This window comes from Panthera tigris, chromosome A2 (genome assembly GCF_018350195.1).
Source record: "Panthera tigris isolate Pti1 chromosome A2, P.tigris_Pti1_mat1.1, whole genome shotgun sequence".
Taxonomy (NCBI): domain Eukaryota; kingdom Metazoa; phylum Chordata; class Mammalia; order Carnivora; family Felidae; genus Panthera; species Panthera tigris.
The window spans coordinates 122665504-122687254 of NC_056661.1; the positions used below are offsets into that span (position 1 = coordinate 122665504).

A 21751-nucleotide genomic window follows, 5' to 3' on the forward strand; every position below is an offset into this window, starting at 1 on the left:
AACCTCTCCACCTGATACCCAGTATCATCGTGCAATATTCCTAAGGGACCCCCCACTCTGGATCAGCTCCCATCACGTTGGTGAGCTCATTCTTCCAGGGAAGCTTATATCATTGCTAGAAAATTCTAATTACTAGGTAGTCCTTTCTTTCATCAGGCTGAAATTGGTCTTCTTAAACCTTCTAAGTCTGCTTCCAGTTCTGCTTCCACAGAGGCCCAACTTTTCAACATTTTGTACCATAAACATTGATTAAGTGTACAAGGCATTCAGTTTAGGTCATAGGATAATGAAGGTAAAGAACATCACTCCTGTCCTCTTAAGATTCAAAAACCACAGTTGTTGCTTCTCAAATCACAGCTTTCTCTCTTCAGTGAAATCTTTCCCAAATGGGATGGCTCCAGTTCCTGTGATTTTCTTAGTGGACCCATCTGACACACTCTAAGTTTCTCAACATTTCTCTTAACAGCATTCTCTCAGGACTCAACACAATGCTTTCTGTGTGGTCAGCTTGGAAGGCTCCATTTCCATTAATGCAGCCAACATCAAGAGGCCCATTTCTTACCAACTATGTCACCTGCTGGCTCCAAACGAGTTCAGAGTCAATTCAAATCCCAATTCTTTTTCTTTACACATGCAGCCCACATTTTGTCCATTAAAAAACAAACAAACAAACAAACAAACAAACAGAACAAAGCAAATTCTACACTGAGTGATTAGAAAATTAGGTTCATTTTGTTGTATTTATTCACTGCTATAACTCCTTAGATAATTTATGAATCTATTTATATACAGCATAGGGAAAAAAATAAGCCATTAGTTGTAACTGCAGTGTTATGTTATTATATTTTTAAACCTCCCCTTACCCGATACATACTTACCATTCTACCATATAGGGGTACTTCTCTTCCATGGTAAGAACAGGATCAATTTCAATAGCATAATATTTTTCCTTTAGTTGCATTAACTAGAAATAAATGAATAACTTAATTATGAAGATGACAGAGTTGTCATTAAATTGCACAGTTTTATAGAAAGCAAAACAATGTCAACAAATGTTTGCTATAAACGGCTGTTAAAGATTAGATCACGAGTACTTAGCTAATACATATATCAACTAAGATCTTTGTTGACCTTGCTATACATGTAACAAAATGTACCTGCAAAAAACTACCTTTCTTTTTTTAAGTACTTTCAGGTCAGCAATTCAGTGAAATCGACTAATAATCAAATTATTACTACAAAAATCTTCTGTTCTCATATCAAAGTATTAAATTTGATTCACACCTGCAGTCCTATTTTGTTAACACAGACACCAATAGACACATACTCAAGGAAAGCAGAGGACTGAGGCAATTTCCTGATTAATTTAAAGGAGCAAAACTGGGGTGCCTGGGTGGCTCAGTTGATTTAGCATCTGACTTTTTATTTTGGCTCAGGACATGATTTCATGTTTTGTGGGATCAAGCCCCACATCGGGCTCTGTGCTAACAGTGAGGAGCCTGCTTGGGATTCTCTCTCTCTCTCTCTCTCTCTCTCTCTCTCTCTCTCTCTCTCTCTCTCTTTCTCTGTCTCTCCCCTTCTCTCTGTCTCTCCCCTTCTCTCTGTCTCTCTCTCTCTCTCTCAAAATAAATAAATAAACTTAAAAAAATAAATAAAGGAGCAATATCTGCACAAAATCAAAGTACTTTTGTTTTAATGTACACTTAATGTAAGGACATCAGAATATTTTGATAATCAACTAAAAGTTTCTCATGTTAATTTTATTGTCTTTGTTAAAAAGTTAATTTTTTCTTTAAAATAATGTTGAGTACGTATAATCCACACAATAAAACTAACATTTATTCAGTGTTTACTATGTGCCAGGTATGGTGATAAGCACTTTATATCCATTGTTTGTGTGAATGAACCTGAAGAAATTCTCAGGCAAAAAGGCTAATGAAGTCTTTGAGTAACTCTGGATTACTGTTAGTGTTTACCTTTTTCCGACATTCATCTGTAACCAGCTTACTGTTGTCAATGACATCTGAAGAGTGAAAGCAAACTAGCATTAAAAGAAATATTCTGATTGATGCTACCACTACTTTAAATAACTCACTACTTTTAAGTTTAAATGCCCAGTCCACTAGCATGGTCATTATAACTTCTGGTCTTAGTGCTATGGTACAAGTGACATTGCTGGAGAATCTGATGGCTTTAAAATCCAAACCTTGGATCTAAAGCTTTTTTCCTACATTTAGAAGGACTTCATTAAAAATTTTCCAAGAATCAGTGGGCCAAAGGGTATGATTTCTAGTGGTTTTAATATAAATTATCAAAACAATTTCTCAAACTACACATGCAGCGCCAGTAAATGAGAGGACTTGTATCACTGCTTGTCAGGTTGAAGAGGATTATTTTTAACACTGACTGCCAAGTTTGGAAAACACATAACTTGATATTTATTTAGTCACTCTTTTACTTAATTTATAAATCAACACTGCAAAAATTCAGTGACATTCTTAGAAAACAGTAGTTGATAAAAATGCTATTTCTAAGAAATACTAGGTTAATCCAAAGTTTAAAGTCCATTTAAATATTTCTTGATTAAATAATGAACAGACCACATTTGGAGAAAAATTTCAGAAGTCTTCATTCCTTTTGTAACCAAAACCATACCTGAAAATACCCATTTGTATAACATGGGGGAAAACAAACCCTCGAAATATAAGAAGAAAAAGGCAGGTCCTCTTATTTTCAATGTACAAAAAGAAGAGCAAACCGCAGTCAATCTCATAGATAATACAGATAACAGTGGATCTGAAAACGGAATCACTTTCATGAAATCTGTTTATGAACGCCACACTTACAATGACATGTTGGGCATCTTTTCCCTTCGTAGGAAAATCTACTCAGTGTCATATCAAAGTCTGTTATTATCTGTAAAAAAAAGGGGGGAAAGGCATTATGGAAAATACAGCCACCAAGGCTAGACATGTATTGCACTTAGAGGCATGGGACTGTGCTCAGTCCCTAACATCCACTATTGGTTATTTGCTGCATTCTGCTTTCTACTGCAGCTCTTGATCAAGAATAGCAGCCCCGTCACCTACAAACTCAGATCCCTGTACTGATTAACCAGGTTTTATTTGGTGGCAATGCCAGGGCACTGAAGGTATTGCCATGCAGTTAAGTCCTGGGAGCTATCTTAACCACAGAGTGATACCTTCAGTGCTCTAGCATTGTCACCAAATAAAATCTGATTAATTGGTAGGGAAATCTTCAGTTACAGGTGATTGGGCTACTGTTCTTGATAGAGATAAAATGTTGCAAAATTTCAAACTACTTAGTCAATGTACAAAAATGCAGTGGAAGCAATTAAATTATATGAGGCTCTCAACTAAAAAGAAGGACATCCTGTCATACTATACAACATGGATGAACCTTGAGGGGACATTATGCTAAGTGAAATAAGCCACTTACAGAAGGACAAATACTGCATGATTCCACTTATATGAGGTATTTAAATTAGTCAAACTCATAGAAGTGGAAAAAGAATGGTGGCTGTCAATGGCTGGCGGGAGAGGGGTGTGGGGAGGGAAAGAAATGAGGAATTGTTGTCCTGTGAGGATTGAGTTTTAGTCAGGCAGGATGAGGAGATTTGAGAGATCTGCTGTACAACAATATACATAGAGTTAACAATACTGTACTGAACACTTAAACATTTATTGAGAGAATAGATTTCATATAATGTGTTTTTTACCATAATAAAAAGCATATACTATTTGTGCAAAATAAGTAAATAAATAAATAAATGATATGAAGTTCTTAGTTATTGTTACTATCACATTTTTTATTTAACTTGCTATGTAGTTAAAGCATACCAATGAATGAATGATACTGATACATGGAGATAGTTTACCAGCTCTTGAAACTTAGGTGACTGGGTTAAATACTTTTTCAGAAGTGTTTTAAAAAGGGAAAAATTTTTGGGGGGAGCACCTGGGTGGCTGTTGGCTGAGCATCCAACTCTTGATTTTGGCTCAGGTCATGATATCACAGTTTGTGAGATCAAGCCCCGGCTCTGTGCTGACAGCATGGAGACTGCTTGGGATTCTCTCTCTCCCTCTCTCTCTGCCCCTTCTCTGCACACCCCTTCTCTCCCTCCATCTCAAAATAAATAAATAAATAAATAAATAAATAAATAAATAAATAAATAAATAAACATTAAAAAAAAAAGAGAGAGAGAATGAGGGGCCCCTGGGTGGCTCAGTCAGTGGAGCATCCGACTTTGGCTCAGGTCATGATCTCACGGTTCGTGGGTTCGAGTCCTGCATCGGGCTCTGTGCTGACAGCTCAGAGCCTGGAGCCTGCTTCGAATTATGTGTCTCCCTCTCTCTCTGCTCCTTCCCCACTCACATTCTGTCTGTCTGTCTCTCTCTCTCAAAAATAAACATTAATAATTTTTTTCAAAGAATTAAAAAAATCAGTTATTCACTAATAAAGTTACATCTTAATTCGAACTTGATTTGAAATTTGAGTATTATTCTTACAATGGTTTGAAACTGAAGTGCCTGGGTGGCTCAGTCGATTTAACACATCTGACTTTTGATACCGGCTCAGGTCATGATCTCACAGTTCGTGAGATAGAGCCGTGCATGGGGCTCTGCACTGATAGCGCTGAGCCTTCTTGACACTCTCTCTCTCCCTCTTCTCAAAATAAATACACATTATTTAAAAAAAATGCTTTTTAATATTTGTTTAGTTTTGAGAGAGAGGGAGAGAGAGTGAGATGAAGTGTGAGAAGGGAAGGGGCAGAGAGAGAGTGGGACACAGAATCCAAAGGGGGCTCCAGGCTCTGAGCTGTCAGCACAGAGCCTGCTTCAGATCCTCTGTCTCCCTCTCTCTGCCCCCCTCCTGCTTGTGCTCTCCCCCAAAATAAATAAATATTTTTAAAAAATGGCTTAATACTTTTGCACAGCATTAATTAGCTTAGTACTTAGTATTACCCAGATTTTAGCAAAACATGAGATGAACGCATGTGCCTGAACATTAAAAATAAAGGTTTAATAGTAAAGACTTCTTGATAATTATTCACCTGAAGTTTGGCAGCTCCTCCCTTAATAAGACCGCAGATAATTTCTTCTACTCTTGCTGGGTTCTTGATTCGAACTGAACTTCTCTGGAATTCTGGCATCTAAAAAATTAAAAGAAGTTAATTAACTCCTTTAAATCCCCTTTTCCCAGGTTCCTTTGATACCAAGCAGAAGCTTATATTAAGATATAAAAACGGTAAGGCACTATTAAAAAAAAAAAAAAAGCAAATCATCATATCAAATTACCATTTATACACACAAAATTTTTTGAAGCACATCAACAGTTTCCATCTGGAAGATTAAAACAAAATTATGTTTGTCAGAAAGTGTAATTCTTCTAATTATAAAAGTTGTGCATGGTTACCACAGAAATAACAAAAAATATAAAAAAGAAAATAAACATTGTTTGGAATTCTACAACCTGAAGATAAGCTAGTAAACATTTAAATATATTTTTCATTATTTTCTTTGATTACAAACATGCATGTATATGCACAGTTTATGTCATTCTCATATACTTTTGCATCTGGCTTTTTAAAATTAATATTATTTAATAAACAGCTATACAAATGTTTTTCACAGAGTTCATTAATCAAAATAAAATTCCAGAATGGAATGGAGACTATCTGAACTTTATGATAGTTTTCTTATAAGATCTTTCTGCTTAAGATTTAGCTTCTATTTATATTTACATTAAAAAAATCTTAGCAGAAAGGTAACAAATGTTAAAGTATTATTGTCCTCAAGTGTACCTTTGTATAGGTAACTAAAATGTTTTTAAAATATATTTAACTTGAAAAGGTGCTTCAATATCTTGTGCCTTTATTGTGCTAAATCCTAAATAATTTCATTGTTCTTGGCCTAAATTTTACAAAGTATTTATTTCAAGTTAAGACAACTACTAAAAGGTATGAGACCACCAGCAGGAGACTCTTGATCTTGGCGTGGAGAGTTCAAGACCTATGTTGGGGGTGGAGCCTACTTAAAAAAAAAAAAAAAATTAGACCACCTGGGCTTAGGTTGCTACTAAGCCGGTTTATTCAGGATTTAGTGTTGCTCAACAATGTAACATTAATTATTGTTTCTTTTTTCTACCCTATCACAGGGAGAATGAAACTGACCAGAGTAAAACGCACAAGCACAGTGCTCTTACAGCACATGTATAAGAAGATGCAGGGTGTGTGTGTTGGGGGGGGGGGGTTGTGGTTATGGGGCAGTTAATAGCTCCACAGTATGAAAAGATAGTAAGAGAACCTCAAATCAAGGTTCCATACTGGGTTGTATCCAGTAACCTTTATTTACTTCATATGCTATTATTCTGGGTATGTTACCATCAATAGTAGCATATGTCATGTGTATCACAGATATGGTCATAAAAAATTCCCTAGACCTTACATCTCTGCTCCAAGAGCATGTGACCAGTTAAGTTTCTCAGGTCCTCTGCTCTCTCTACATAATGACCAAAATTAGAAAATCAGAAAAGGCTAAAATGTTTTCCTAAGACTGAAAGATAAATGCAGAAGTGCACAGGAAAGAGAAATGCTAACATTAACACTTTTTTCCACTAATGAAAGATCCTACAATATACTTAATTTTAAAAATCCATATTTAGGGGCGCCTGGGTGGCTCAGTCGATAAGGCGTCCGACTTCCGCTTAGGTCATGGTCTTGTGGTTTGTGAGTTTGAGCCCCGCGTCAGGCTCTGTGCTGACAGCTCAGAGCCTGGAGCCTGCTTCAGATTCTGGGTCTCCCCTGTCTCTCTGCCCCTCCCATGCACATGCTATGTCTCTCTGTGTCTTTCAATAATAAATAAATGTTAAAAAAATTTTTTTAAAGCCATATTTAAATAGAATAGGATAACCTGCAATGCAACTAACCTACATACTGAGATTCTTCAACTTAATTGGACGTTAAAGGTGTCAACAGAATAAAGGTTACCTAAATATTCATTTTATAGTGATTTTTCAATAGATGAGAAAAGCAAATAGGCATTTATTCCTACATTCCTTTTCTTCATTTGTTAATCATTTAATTTGCTTAACAAATATTTACCTGTATCTACTTTGTGTCAGACACTAGATGTCAGAGATATATGATCAACAGTACTTACAACGCTATTGCTTTCCCGCTGAGTTTTAGAAACTGTTGCTGTTTTGGAACATCACTTCTGTAGCTCCCTTACAAATACCTCAACTAGTATGTTCACTTCCTAACAACTAAATTCTGCTCTTACATCTGCCTTAACTGGCAGATGTGTAGTAGTCAGCCCATGTTTGACTTAATACCTAACCCATTACTGAAAACAACAGAAGATATGAAAGCAACAGCAGATATATGCCACTAACTATATTTTCACCAAGAGAATTAAACATTTCGGTGTGTCCATACTGACAAAGATGTCCTGTCTCGTGCAAATCACATTCTACAATACATTAATTAAAAAAACAAATTTTTTTCCAATAGGATAGTATAACCTGTTTCAGATAACGGATAGGAAAAAAGTACCAAGGCTACTTCAAAGGAAGCCAGTTTCTGCCAGGTTAAAAACTATCAGAAAGACAACCAGAGGATCGAGGCATTGATATCCCTGCTTCTGTGCAACACGCAGCCGTTCGTTTTCAGATAAATAAGTAGGAAATACCCAAATAGCACCAAGGTGAAATCACAGTGATGAAAACGGACGAAAGAGCAGCAACTTTCTCCAAAGAACACAATAGGAAAGAGGGTGTAAGTGTAGGAAATTTTAAAATGATAATTACATCTCTGCTTTGGGTTATATGGCAATAATACCTACATCCCTCCCTCCCAGTTCCACGATACACATATAATGTCACCAAAGTATATCATAAATATCTCTCAGGAACCTGAGATACTGGGCATTTTACTCAATTATTTTAGAATTCAACCTAAGAAATATAATTTTAAAATACTATATGAAATGTGTCAAAGAATATCAGAATACCAGAACATTAAGAAGTGTACTGCGGGAATATACATTCATCATACATCACACACTTTTGGTACCTCCTCAAATCCCTTCTTCCATATTCCTCTTGAACAAAAACACACCTATTTGGTAGCACTTAAAATAATGATACTTCAAATTTGAAAGGCGAGTTATTTTGAGTTGTCTGAAAACTTTTCAACTTAATTTTATGGAAAATAAATAAGTGGCTAAAAATGTCCATTACTTACAAACAAAAGAAAATAAATTCATTTCATAAGGCCATAATGTAAAATGCTGAAAGAGTAAAGTTTTCCTGACAAGAATCAGGGCATTTTGGTTGACTGGAGCCAAATCTGAATCAATGCTAAAGATGACCTCATAAAAACCTAAAATACATGTATTCTGGCTGATCTTTAATAAAATGTATTTGTACAGATGAAATGATCTCCTAATCATTAGTCTACTTCCTCACTCAAAAAAGCAGTGATTTCTAAAGAAGTTGATTTCAAAGCTATACAGTTTTATTCACAACTCTACAGAAATATTTGATTATTTGATATTATCTTTATCTTGCAGATACACTGAGACAAGATATAACAGAGATCTACATGGTATAGTTACAAAAGTGTCCTAGTTTTACCTGTATTTTCTGAAAATGGCCCAGTAAAAATTAGTTTAAATGACTTAAAGATCTCTGTCCAAAATTCTTAGGGGAAATATTTTTTGTTTTCCAGTGTTCATATTGGGTACAAGCAAAAGATTTCATTGCTACATTGATACAAAGAAGGGGGCACTACAATTTTCATGTAGCTACATAGAAAGTTTAGGTCCAAAGTCACCTATTCAGACTGGTACATTCACCCTCATACATAGATGACTCTATGATTTATTTGGAAGATTATGCATTACTAAATTATAGTGATAGCCATCTCCCCCTGCCTACCATATATTTGGCCTGTCTCTATATTAAGGGAGTGTAGGTCAAATTCTTTGATTCATTCACCATTTAATCATTAAGTACAAGGCAGCTCTGTAAGAAATACAAAAATTTTAGTAAGATAAACATTTTTTTTTTTTTAATTTTTTTTTTTTCAACGTTTTTTATTTATTTTTGGGACAGAGAGAGAGACAGAGCATGAACAGGGGAGGGGCAGAGAGAGAGGGAGACACAGAATCGGAAACAGGCTCCAGGCCATCAGCCCAGAGCCTGACGCGGGGCTCGAACTCACAGACCGCGAGATCGTGACCTGGCTGAAGTCGGACGCTTAACCGACTGCGCCACCCAGGGGCCCCGTAAGATAAACATTTTATGCTCCAAGTGCATGTTCTCTAACATGGTCTGTAATACAGGAGCCCAAATAAGTAATCCACTGCCCAGATGTCCAGATAAAATGCAAGAGGAACAGAAGTCACTGAGATTATTTCCGCTAGGGCCAAAAGAAGAACCAACTGAGCTAGGCTTTCAAAGAGAAGCAGGACTTGTATATGCTGAGATCAAGAGTCAAAGTGGAGGGTCTAATGTGGGAAAAAGAGAAATAGCTCTCTTTGTTTAGAAGTTTAGTGTACATGGAGGTGTGTGTGTGTGTGTGTGTGTGTGTGTGTGTGTGAAGTATGGAAAGAGATTTGGAGCCAGATCATAAGAAGTTAAGAATAACATCCAAAGGAGCTGTCAACCTAAAAGATGTTACCAACATTTTTAGAAAAGCAAAACCAAAGGTAAAAACTGTGCAAATTAATGCAATGAAAAGTAAAAAGTAAATAAATATGTACCTGTTTTTGGGGCTTGTTTTCCTTCAACAGTCTCTTTGTGGGTTGACTACAGTGCTACTTCCAAAGAAGACACGCTAGAGGGTTTTGGACCCAGGTAACAACACATTATACGGTAGGACATTCCTACATCACTAGTATTCATTTTGGTTAAAAAACATCAACTCAAGCAAAAAAAAAAAAAAAAAAAGTTTGGACTGACTTAATTCTACATATCATAAACATTCAATAGCAAAGAATCAAATGCTAACCAGGCAATGGAAGCGAAGACCATGCTGAATGATGTATCTGGCTGAACCAATCAAAACTGCCCATGTTGGACTATTCAACATACAAAAGCACAGCAATTTCATATGTTCTATCCTAATAGCAATAACTACACCAATGGCAGCTTAATCAGTACTTTGAGGCAGCCTTCCCTTCGTGTTGCACTCTGGATGAGGACAGCTAAACTGAACATAGAGATTTATTAATTGTGACACAAAGCTGTTTGCATGCTAAGTCATGTTCTGGTTTATAGACTCAAATGAAAAAAAAAAAGAAAGAGGAAGAAAAAAATAGAGAAGAGGAAGAAGGACAACAAAACAGAAAAGAAAATATAAGGTGATCGTGGGACAGTTGTCCTCTTTAAAAGAGAGGGGGAAATTTTGATTTTTAGGATTTTACCATGGTGAATATGGAAAAGATATAATTTTTTCCACACATGCAAATAAATGCTACTTACATAGTTAATTAACATTTACTGAGTGCTTACTTTATGCTATTAGGCACTTTACATACTTTTCCATTAAATATAAATAAGAACATTTCATTTATAAGATAAATAAGGTCTAAAAATCCAATGTATGCTACAGTGACTATAGTTTATAACACTCTATTGTATAACTAAAATTTGCTGAGAGTAGAACTTCAATGTTCTCCTCCCCACCCCCCAAAGGGTAAATATGTGAGGTGATAGATGTATTAACAAGATGGGTTCACAATGTATATCAAATCTCAAATCATCACATTGTATACTTTAAATATCTCACAATTATATATAATGTCTATTGTATCTCAATAAAGCTGGGAAAGAATATGAATAAAACAACAAGAGTTTGGTGGTTTCATACCATTTCTTAAAGGTGAGACTGCTGCCCTCATTCAAGGGTATCACAGCTCTTAAGGACTACATTAAGATCTGAAGCCAGCTCTGACTCCAAAACCTTTATTTTTCCTTCCTTTTCCTAATGTCTACAATGCAATGAACTCTACTGTGACACAAGAAGTTTTTTTTTTTAATTTAAACATTTGTTGTTTTAATTCAGATGCTGAATATAAAATAACTCATGCTGTGTGCTTTAAGTGTGTTTTTGCTGAGCAAGGAAAATTTAGCACAAAAAGGAATGGCGTAACCATTTCATATGCTGAGAAACACTACAATACACATTATATTTCAAGCAAACATTTTTTCAAAGGTAAAGTGAAATTCAATTAAACAAATACTTGAGGTTCTATTGTGTGTGAAACATTGTGAAGGGAGATCTGGATAAAGTTACAGTCCCATAATTAATGATCTGGTTAGAGACAGAGGTAAAAGTGGTGAAGATTCACCATTAATAAATGGAACTGGGAATACTCAAATACCCACCATTTTCACATGCACAGCGGAGTCTTGATTAGGCATTTCTTGGTTATCCAATCTTCTGGATTTCCCCAGGTGATGTCACAGTAAAGGAGAGAGAAAAAAAGTACACGTGACATACATATATTTCAGGCTGTTCCTGCATGTTAATGACATAGTAAGGTGGTACTTTTGGTTTGATTTAAATACCAAGTTACTGAAGGCAACTTTTTTCCTTTCCTAAGAAGCTCAGCAAAGATTTTCTCTATCTCACAAAGGCTGGAGTTAAAAATCTGTGTGAAAAATTTGTAGCTCTCCCATAAGGACTTATATAGTGTTAATGAGATTTGAATAAAGAGTTCAAGTGAAAGTCTACATTTGCAAGAAAATGCTTTATTACAAGAATATTTTACCAACATTGTCTCTACATAGAAAGATGAAGTTTGTGGGAAAATTATGCATTACTATTACTGAATCAATGAAGGAATATATGAATAGAACTTAAGGAGAAACATAATACACAAAAGTCAAGTTTATTTTTTAATTGTCCCATATTAAACTCTTTAATTTTGTGAAATGATGTGACTAATATCTGAGGTGTGTCTGAATCTAGCAGTGTCTGGCCCAGAATAAGTATGTGATAGTGTTTGTTAACTGAATGATCATTTTACAGGTTTGGGTGGAATTTATACATATCAGTTTGTTAAACCAAAAAAAGTGGTTTTTAAAATATCTCTTAATAAAATAAAATAAAATACTTATCATTATTCTTTTTTTTTTTTTTCATTTTTGCAGTATCACTCTTAGGGAAATTTACATACTTTTGTTCCTCAATGACTTTACTTTAGGTAAGTAAAAATTTTTAACAAAAGCAGTACTTAAAAGGCCAATGTTAAGGGCGCCTGGGTGGCTCAGTCAGTTGAGTGTCCAGCTCTTGGTTTTTGCGTAGGTCATGATCTCATGGTTCATGAGTTTGAGCCTCATGTTCAGCTCTGCGCTCTGACTGTGCAGAGCCTGCTTGGGATTCTCTCTCTTTGCCCCTCCCCCACTCACGCTCTCTCAAAATGAATAAAACTTAAAAAAAATTAAAAAGTAAATAAAAAGGGCAACTTTATCAAAAGGGGAAAAACTTTTTTCTTAAAAGTTGGACATTATATATATGTTCTTTATAATTAAAATTTATTGTAGCATTTTCTCAAATTCTAAAATTCATTCCTCCCCCTTTCATTTTAAATGCATTAAATTAGGAAATGTCTTATAAAAAGGTATTTCCTGCCCCCCCCTCCCCGAAAGGCTGTTTGTAAGCTAATGGTTTTATGATTGGTGGCATCTTAGAGCTAAGTAAACAGTATTTCCAAATAGTAAGATACTTCCAATTTTTCACATCTGAAAAATAATGTACTATCTGCAGAAGTATCTATAACTCATAAAAGCTTTGATCACTACCCTGAAAATGTAATTGTAATGGTAGTTTGGGGGTTAGTAGTCTTTAGATGATCATAGTCAAACTGAAGTAACCCTTCCTTTCTGTCAATCCTCATAAACAAAGAAGATGTCACGGAAGTTGCCTGCAAATCTGTTTCTTCATTTATAGAAACTAAAGCATACAATATGCTTATGGTTTTCCTTTGATGTTTAATATTGAAAAGGAGTCTACATTTGTCTGAAAGCACTATTTAAAGTACAGTAGAGTTGGGGTGCCTGGGTGGCTCAGTCAGTTAAGCATCCAACTCTTGATTTCAGCTCAGGTCATGATCTCACGATTCATTAGTTCAAGCGCCACATCGGGCTCCACACTAACAGTGTGGAGCCTGCTTGAGATCCTCTCTCTCTCTGCCCCTCCCCTGCTTGCACACATGCTCTCTCTCTCTCAAAATAAACAAACATGAAAAAAAAAATAAAGTACCGTAGAGTTTACAAAAACACCGTGTACCCTGAAACATCTGAAAAACCCAAAGGAAAAGAGAATTCAAGCAGTGCAGAATACATTTTAATATCTGGGAATCTCAGATGTTTTTGTTACACAGAGCCAGGCAGCCCATTCCTCTTCACCACCCCACCCCCCAATTTTGCTCTTTTTGGAGCATTTATGTTTAGTAATAAAAGAAAAGGAAAAAAAAGCCAGTGTTATTTGAAAAAGTAACTGTCTTTCTCATGGTCTCTTCGTATTTTATTAAAAAAAAAACACAAACAAAAATTTGACAATGGCCAATTTTAGGACATATTTTTGATAAGTAAACCTAATAGTTTATGGATACCATGTAAATTTCAACTGAACATCCTTGCTCTCCCCAATTCTCACTGGCAATCTGACCAGAATGTATCCTTGTTCAGAGATAATATCACATAAAGTGATACTGTTGTCCTAATACAAAAATCACCCCATTGTTTCTATCATTACAAAAGTGTAAAGACTAAGGCATAAATGCCAGCATTCTGGCACTATTCTAAGGAAGACATTGAAAATTAGGGCAGGGTATTTTTAAACCAATAGGCTTGTAAGCCTATACTTGGTATATAATGTTCTGGCTTACTTTGCCAACAGTCATCTGTTGCAGATGCTTCAAGAGAAGAGCTGTTGGAAAAAACACATCAAGTGTAGAAGACATGTTCAAAAATAGAAAATACTACCCTGCAACTATGAACTCTCTTCACGGGAAGTTTTGAAGTTTCAAAGTCTTTGGAATTTTAAATGTGGACTGTAAAATGTGGAAATTGGAATAATTACTTTGTGTGCCTTCACTATGAGGTTAAGGTCTCTGCGCTAACAGTGTTTATTTATTACAAAGAATCTGAAGCAAGAGGTAAGAACTTCGCTTGAATAGCACAAACTGGGTAACTGAATTAGCTATCATGGTTATTTCCTTCTGAGATCATTAACTTTACCTTGAAAAGATATTTACAAATCAATGACTGAAAATTTCTACATCTATATGAAAAAATTTACTTGCCTTTATACAAGTTTTAAAGTATTTGAAGGCAAACTGAATACTTTTTAAAGGCCTGCTTGACTCTGTCTTACGGGAAAAGTGAACAAGATTAAATTCATTAACATTGGTTTAAAAAGTTGTGAGGCTACTTTAATTGTGATATTTGCAGAAACATTTACACTATACAAGAATAAGGTAAAGAAAGTTTGAATGGTAAACTGCACACTACTTACATAAGATGCGTATTACTATAATATGGACAGGGTATCAATCAGCAACAGTACTAAATTTCCAAATGAATCCATTTTTGCTACACTTTTCCAGCAACCTGTATTACTTATGATATAGCTTACGTTTTTAATAATGACACTTTCTTAGGACACGGAATAAAACTGTAAGTTTATTATTTCAGTAGCATTGTAAATCATTTTCATGAAGCATTTAAATAATTCTCCCTAATTAGATTTTCAAGGCAGCAGTGAAAAAAATATATACGAACTAGAAAGTGAAACTTTCTCGATACAGACATAAACCAAAAATGAAACTGAACATTCTCAGGTCTTTCCTAAGCCTGTTGGGGGAAAGAAAAAAGAAACGGAATAGGAAAAGGTGGGAAGGGAAGAGAAGGAGATAGAAGAAAAATAGATTTCAAAGGCTAGTTATTTAAAAATTGGGAATTTATACCAATTTCCTTAAATAGTAAAACTTGGTTTCTCGGTCAGACTTTTATGGACACTTAAGAAAATGCACAATTTCAGAGCTTAGAATTTATTCATATATCCTCCCACCCCCACTGCCTTAATATCTAATAGCATTTTTCAAGAGGAATAAACCAAGGCACATGGAAATTAAGTAATTTATACTGATTACCCTAAGGGTACTCTGAGTTCTTCTGTCCTTGAATTTGTCCTAGAACAACAGCATAGGTGGTAAGCAATATCCAGGGATGCAGGGCTTGGATATACACTGCCAATAAAAACCAAGTAAATTGCTTTAAGAAATGGTGTGCTTGCTGTATTACCTAATTTTCCTGATTAAAAAAAAAGAAAAAAAACTATAAAAAATAAGGTAAATTCAATTATTTAAATCTAAGTTAACCATAACATTCTAGGCTTTTACAGTAATATATGTTTGAATCTTAATTTTCAATATACAATTTGTTATAAACCTTAGAGATTGTGATCCAGCTTTTATCAATTCCTAAAACACACCAATATAATTACACTCCATGATATCTTGGCTAAAACTCACAGGCACGTAATAAAAATTATCTTTATTACTAGCCATAATAAATGCTTCCTAATCCTAGGGACACAAAGCATAGCAATCAGCAAAATTAAGTCACAGAGCAACTAAATGAACAACAAAATTGGATCTTACAATGTTTTTTTTTTTCCCCTTTGAGAAGAGATTTCTGAGGGTACTTTGCTTTTAGTTAACATTTATATGTGAAACAAGAAGCTCTTAAAATTAGATCCTATAAATTGTAATTTCTGAGACCCAAGGCACTGCAAGGTTATACATATTCATATCTTTGCAAATGTTAAAGTTTTGCATTTTACTGCTTTATTCTATTTTTATTTCCCTAATTTGTATTTTTAAATGCCTAAAATTTCACCAAGATACTGAACCAAATAAAAGATAAAGTTAAACAAAAGAAACTCATTTGTTTCCATGAACTGTACACACTTACCCTGAATGTAACCGGACCAGCTACACCAGCGAAAGAAAATTCTTCCTGTCTGAGAAGTACTAATATAGCACAAGGTGCAACTGAGGGCGGTTCCAAAAGTCTTGGCTAAGCTCTATGCAAAAACAGTCTTGTGACGCATTACTACACAGTGCTTTATTATGCTCTGGGTGACACTTGCTAGCTCTGAGCTAGTCCCCAGCCAGTCAACAGAAAATTATCAACTGAAATAATGTGACAGTTAAGAGAAGGTAAATCTGTACTATTAGAGCTGGCAACTTGCTCTGCAAAGAAAAACAGAGCCTCCATATTAACACTTACAAATACTCCCTTCCTCATCCTGTTTTTTGGTTGCCAGTGTACTTGTGGTATATGCATTTTTATGTATGAAATTATAGTGCAACAGAAGGTAAAACAAAATTAGGTTGTGGTTGCCAAGGACTGGGGGAGAGGAGAATGGGTAGCCACGGCTCAATGAGTACAAAGTTTCAATTTGGAAAATGAAGAGTTCTAGAGATGGATGGTGGTGATGGTTGCACAACCTCAGTGTATTTAATGCCACTGAACTGTACACTTAAAAATAGTTAAAACAGACAGGGGCGCCTCGGTGGCTCGATCAGTTAAGCATCCAACTTCGGCGCAGGTCGTGATCTCGTGGTCTGTGAGTTCGAGCCCTGTGTCCGGGCTCTCTGTGCTGACAGCTCAGAGCCTGGAGCCTGCTTCAGGTTCTGTCTCCCACTCTGCCCCTCTCCTGCTCAGTCTTTGTGTCTCTCTCTCTCTCTCTCAAAAATAAGTAAACGTTAAAAATATTTAAAATAGTTAAAATAGTAAATTTGATGTTGTATTTTATCACAATTTTTAAAAGATTACCTCATTTAAGACACATGAAAAAATACATGATGCATTTAAGATACATGAAAAAATACATGATGCATGCTAAGTGGTCACTAGAATGTTATGAGCCTTTACTACAGGGCACTGGGATTTAAGTGATTTTTATTTTTATGTTTTTCTTCATATGCCTACACTGCAAATTTTATCAAGACCATGCATGGATTTGCTTAAAAAAATTTGAACACAATGAAAACTAAGTTTCATTGAAAATTTTGTTAAAAAATGGAAAAACATGCCTTTCCTGTTGGAAATAAGTGGTCAATCTTTTGTGAAGAAAAATATTTTTAACTTTTAAAGAGAACAAGTCTTGTTTTTAACTTGACTAGCAGGACTGCAATATGCTAATGCCATATGTCAGGGCCTCATAGATAAGTTATGCTTACCCCTGGGGAAGCTTTATCATTAGGAACATGAGGAAGCTACACTTTAGTAAATAAATTTTTATATCTGCCCTCTCTTTTCTATGTTCAAGAGAAATCGAACTCACGCAACATTTCAGTAATCAAATTTTGTGAAGTAGCATGCTCTATTAAAAACAAACTCCCAATTTTTGTTAACGAATTTTAAAAAGGCCACTAACAAATTATCCAAACTTGGTATCTACCAAAGGTTAAAAACTTGGCACAGCTATCTTATTTTAATAAGATGAGAAGACTTACAACAAAACATTCTTCTACAAGGAAAATCTTTTATACTCTACTAATGGAGGCTCAAGGGCAACCAGGTGATCCTTTTTAAAAATACTCTGTATTATATATGAATATTATGACTTAATTGTCCTGCAATATATCAATATAGGTAGCCATAATAAGAATTTTAAAGATACCACTTAGAAAGATGACTCAAGATAAGTCATTCTCAACAACAATAGAGGATGCTGGAGTCAGAGTTCCTTTTTGGAGGGCTATTTAGAAATACTATTAAAAACTTTAGAAATATACATTCCTTTTGACACAACAATTTTATGCCCTAAGGATTTTATCCTAAGGAAATAAGGCAGTACACAAAGATCTAGTCGCCAAAGATATACAGCTGCCATCTAGTACACAAAGATACATACTACAGACTTGTTTTATAATACTGAGAAATTGTAAACAACCTAAATGCCCAATATCTAAATTATCATTAATATAAAAGAGGTGAATACACTGTGGTATACACATAAAATATAAGATTATAGTTCCCAACATTATTAATTGTTAAAATTTATTGTACGTTTACCATGTGTCAGATACTTCTAAGTCCTTGACATACTTCATCTCATATAATACTCATAACCCTATAATGTATGTGTTATCATTATCTTCATTTGATAGGTGAATTAATTAAGGCTATAGCTGGCAAGTGACAGAAATGGATTCAAACTCAGGTCTCTGACTTCAGAATTCATGCCTGTAAATCACTGGACAGTACTGCTCTATGAGATCAATATGGAGATGTACATGATCTACTATTGAGTGAAAAAAGTTATGAGAATATCTACAGCAAGAGTCCAATTTGGGGGGAATTCTTTACACAAGCATAGTAAAGTCTAAAATAGAACACATAAGACAGTATCTGTGATGGGATTATGGGACCATTTTTTTTTTTTTCTGAGCTTTATACAATGAATTTCATGGGGAACAAAAAATGATTTAAAATGTTACAGTAGTAGCACAAATGTGTATAATCAGAAAAGAACGTTAAAAAATAAATTAAAAAAACACCTGGAGCTAGTCAATATCATGGACAGATGATTTGAAACAGTGTTTTCTTTTCTTTCTTTCTTTTTTTTAACTTAAATCCAAGTTAGTTAACATATAGTGTAATAAGGGTATCAGGAATTGAATTTAGTGATCCATCACTTACATAACCCAGTGCCCATCTTAACAAGTGCCTTCCTTAATGCCCATCACCCATTTAGCCCATTCCCCCCATCCAACACCTCTCCAGCAATCCTCAATTTGTTCTTTGTACTTAAGAGTCTCTTATGGTTTGCCTCCCTATTTTTATCTTATTTTTCTTTCCCTTCCCCTATATTCATCTGTTTTGTTTCTTAAATTCCACATATGAGTGAAATCACAATCAACTCATCTTCAACAAACCAGGAAAGAATATCCAATGGAAAAAAGACAGTCTCTTTAGTAAATAGTATTGGGAAAACTGGACAGCCAAGCAGATAAATGAAACTAGACCATTTTCTTACACCATACATAAAAATAAATTCAAAATGGATGAAAGACCTAAATATAAGACAGGAAACCATCAAAATCCTAGAGGAGAAAACAGTCAACAACCTCTTTGGACCTCAGCCACAACAAGTTCAGACTTGACATGTCTCTGGGGGCAAGGGAAACAAAAGCAAAAATGAACTATTGGGACCTCATCAAGATAAACAGCTTCTGCACAACAAAGGAAACGATCAGCAAAACTAAAAGGTACCCGAAGGAATGGGAGAAGATATTTGCAAATGACATTTCAGACAAAATTAAATTTCAGACAATGCAATGCATTTTCAGACAATGCAATGATATTAGTATCCAAAATCTATAAAGAACTTATCAAACTCAACACCCAAAAAACAAATAATCCAGTGAAGAAATGGGCAAAAGACATGAATAGACACTTTTCCAAAGAAGACATCCAGATGGCTAACAGACACATGAAAAGATGTCCAATATTACTCATCATCAGGGAAATGCAAATCAAAACCACAGTGAGATACCACTTCACACCTGTCAGAATGGCTAAAATTAACAACTCAGGAAAAAACAGATGTTGGCGAGGATGTGAAGAAAGGGGAACACTTCTGCTGTTGGTGGGAATGCAAACTGGTGCAGCCACTCTGGAGAACAGTACGGAAGTTCCTCAAAAAATTAAAAATTCAGCTACCCTATGACCTAGCAATTGCGCTACTAGGTATTTATCCAAAGGATACAAAAATGCTGATTCGAAAGGACACATGCACCCCAATGTTTATAGCAGCACTATCAACAATAGTCAAATTATGGAAAGAGCCCAAATATCCATCAAATAATGAATGGATAAAGAAGATGTGGTATATATATGCAATGGAATATTACTCAGTGATCAGAAATAATGAAATCATGGGGTGCTTGGGTGGCTTAGTTGGTTGAGTGTCCGACTCTTAATTGCAGCTCAGGTCATGATCTCAGGGTTTGTTGAGTTCGAGCCCTGCATCGGGCTCTGCACTCATAGACCAAAGCCTGCTTAGGATTCTCTCTCTCTCTCTCTCTCTCTCTCTCTGCCCCTCCCCCATGCATGCTTCCTCTTTCTCTCTCAAAATAAATAAATAAAGTTAAAAAAAGAATGAAATCTTGCCATTTGCAACGTAGAGGAACTAGAATGTGTTATGCTAAACGAAACAAGTCAGTTAGTGAAACAGTATTTCTAATGGGGAGACAAAAGCAAGGAACTCACCCAGTTTGCTCTAAAATAAAACAAAATACAGGGGCGCCTGGGTGGCTCAGTCGGTTGAGCGTCCGACTTCGGCTCAGGTCATGATCTCACAGCTCGTGAGTTCGAGCCCCGTGTCGGGCTCTGTGCTGACACCTCAGAGCCTGGAGTCTGCTTCTGCTTCTGTGTCTCCCTCTCTCTCTGCCCCTAACCCACTCGCACTCTGTCTCTGTCTCTGTCAAAAATAAATAAACATTAAAAAAATTTTTTTAAAAAAATAAAACAAAATACAGTATGAAAAGAAAGATGACTAGTATATTATCAAAGAGGTAGAAGATAGCTTTGGTGCCCTGGTGTTCTGTCCTGCTAGTCTAAGGAAAGGAGAGAAGAGAGGAAATAGGAGTACGGCTTCCTGACTACAGGGAACTTTTCTCACAGTTTAATTCCACCCAGTGGGTATAGGAACTGGGGGTTGGATGGGATGTCTGGTGGGCTATCCCTCCAAATGGGACTAACATTTTTCAAGCACTTTCTTACCTTGTGTGTCAGAGTCCCAGAAGCATGCAATGGCCTTTTATATATTGTGGGACCAAGGGCAGGGGCTACCCTAAGATGGCCCACTTTAGAATAAAGATTATTTTGAGTTAAAAATAATCAAGACCCAGCAGATTTAGGAAAAGCTCTTTACCTCCACCCTCCTACCCCTTACAACTGCCTATAATAATTCAGATAAAAGACCTTCTCCAGAAAGACAGCTATCATCATAGATAACTACACTACTATAAATTAGGTAGAGTGGACAGAGAGGAACCTAGCAAGGCCTCTTTGATCCAAGTTCTCTCTTTGTCCCACCATTTCTAAGTGGCCCAGCAAGTATTTGTTTATTCTTCCTCAGGCTTGCATTCCTTCCCTTTGAAGACCCCCTTCTCCTTGTTCACAATGACATACATACTTCATTCTGCCTGTCTTTGGAATTTCCATGTCTTTGTGGTTTCTCCAGATGTATGCTATTAAGTTTGATTTTTCCTCCTGTTAATCTGTCTCATGTCAATTTGATTCTTAGCCTAGCGAAAAGGACCTTGAGGGGACAGGATATTCTTGCTCCCTGGTAACATGTTCCATTTTAATGTATTCAGTAAAGCCTTACAAAAAAGATAATATTCCCTCTTTATTGTTGATAAGAAATCTAAGGTCTGAAGGGGTTACTTACTACTTATGTGACTTTTCTCTTATTACATCATGCTGTTTCTAGGCAATAATATACACATAACACACGAGAGGGCTAAAGATGTCTGTGAATAAGAATAATGTTTTGAAACTGTGCCACAAAAAAAAAAAAAAAAAAAAAAAAGAACAAGAACACAAACACAATCGAAGTACAGAGAAAAAGAAAATGAATTTTGTTTGAAATCGCTCTCAGATATGATGTTTTGTTTTTGAAAGGGAATATAAA

General features: G+C 35.5%; 1 protein-coding gene across 7 annotated transcripts in view; it reads right to left on the minus strand.

Moving 5' to 3' along the window:
• The window catches only part of NT5C3A (5'-nucleotidase, cytosolic IIIA), a 51594-nt gene that overhangs the window by 3960 nt on the left and 25883 nt on the right, over nucleotides 1–21751 (minus strand). For 2 of the 7 annotated variants that reach the window (XM_007090522.2, XM_042969528.1), the window contains exons 2-5: nucleotides 5075–5173; nucleotides 2847–2916; nucleotides 1977–2023; nucleotides 879–964 (exon numbers count right to left, since the gene is read on the minus strand). In XM_007090522.2, coding sequence (XP_007090584.2) covers nucleotides 879–964; nucleotides 1977–2023; nucleotides 2847–2916; nucleotides 5075–5173 — 302 coding nt within the window. Of the gene's footprint in view, nucleotides 1–878; nucleotides 965–1976; nucleotides 2024–2846; nucleotides 2917–5074; nucleotides 5174–11415; nucleotides 11471–15188; nucleotides 15285–16011; nucleotides 16194–21751 lie in introns of those variants that run through there. The other 5 variants (XM_042969539.1, XM_007090523.2, XM_042969546.1 and 2 more) reach the window with 5 other exon arrangements.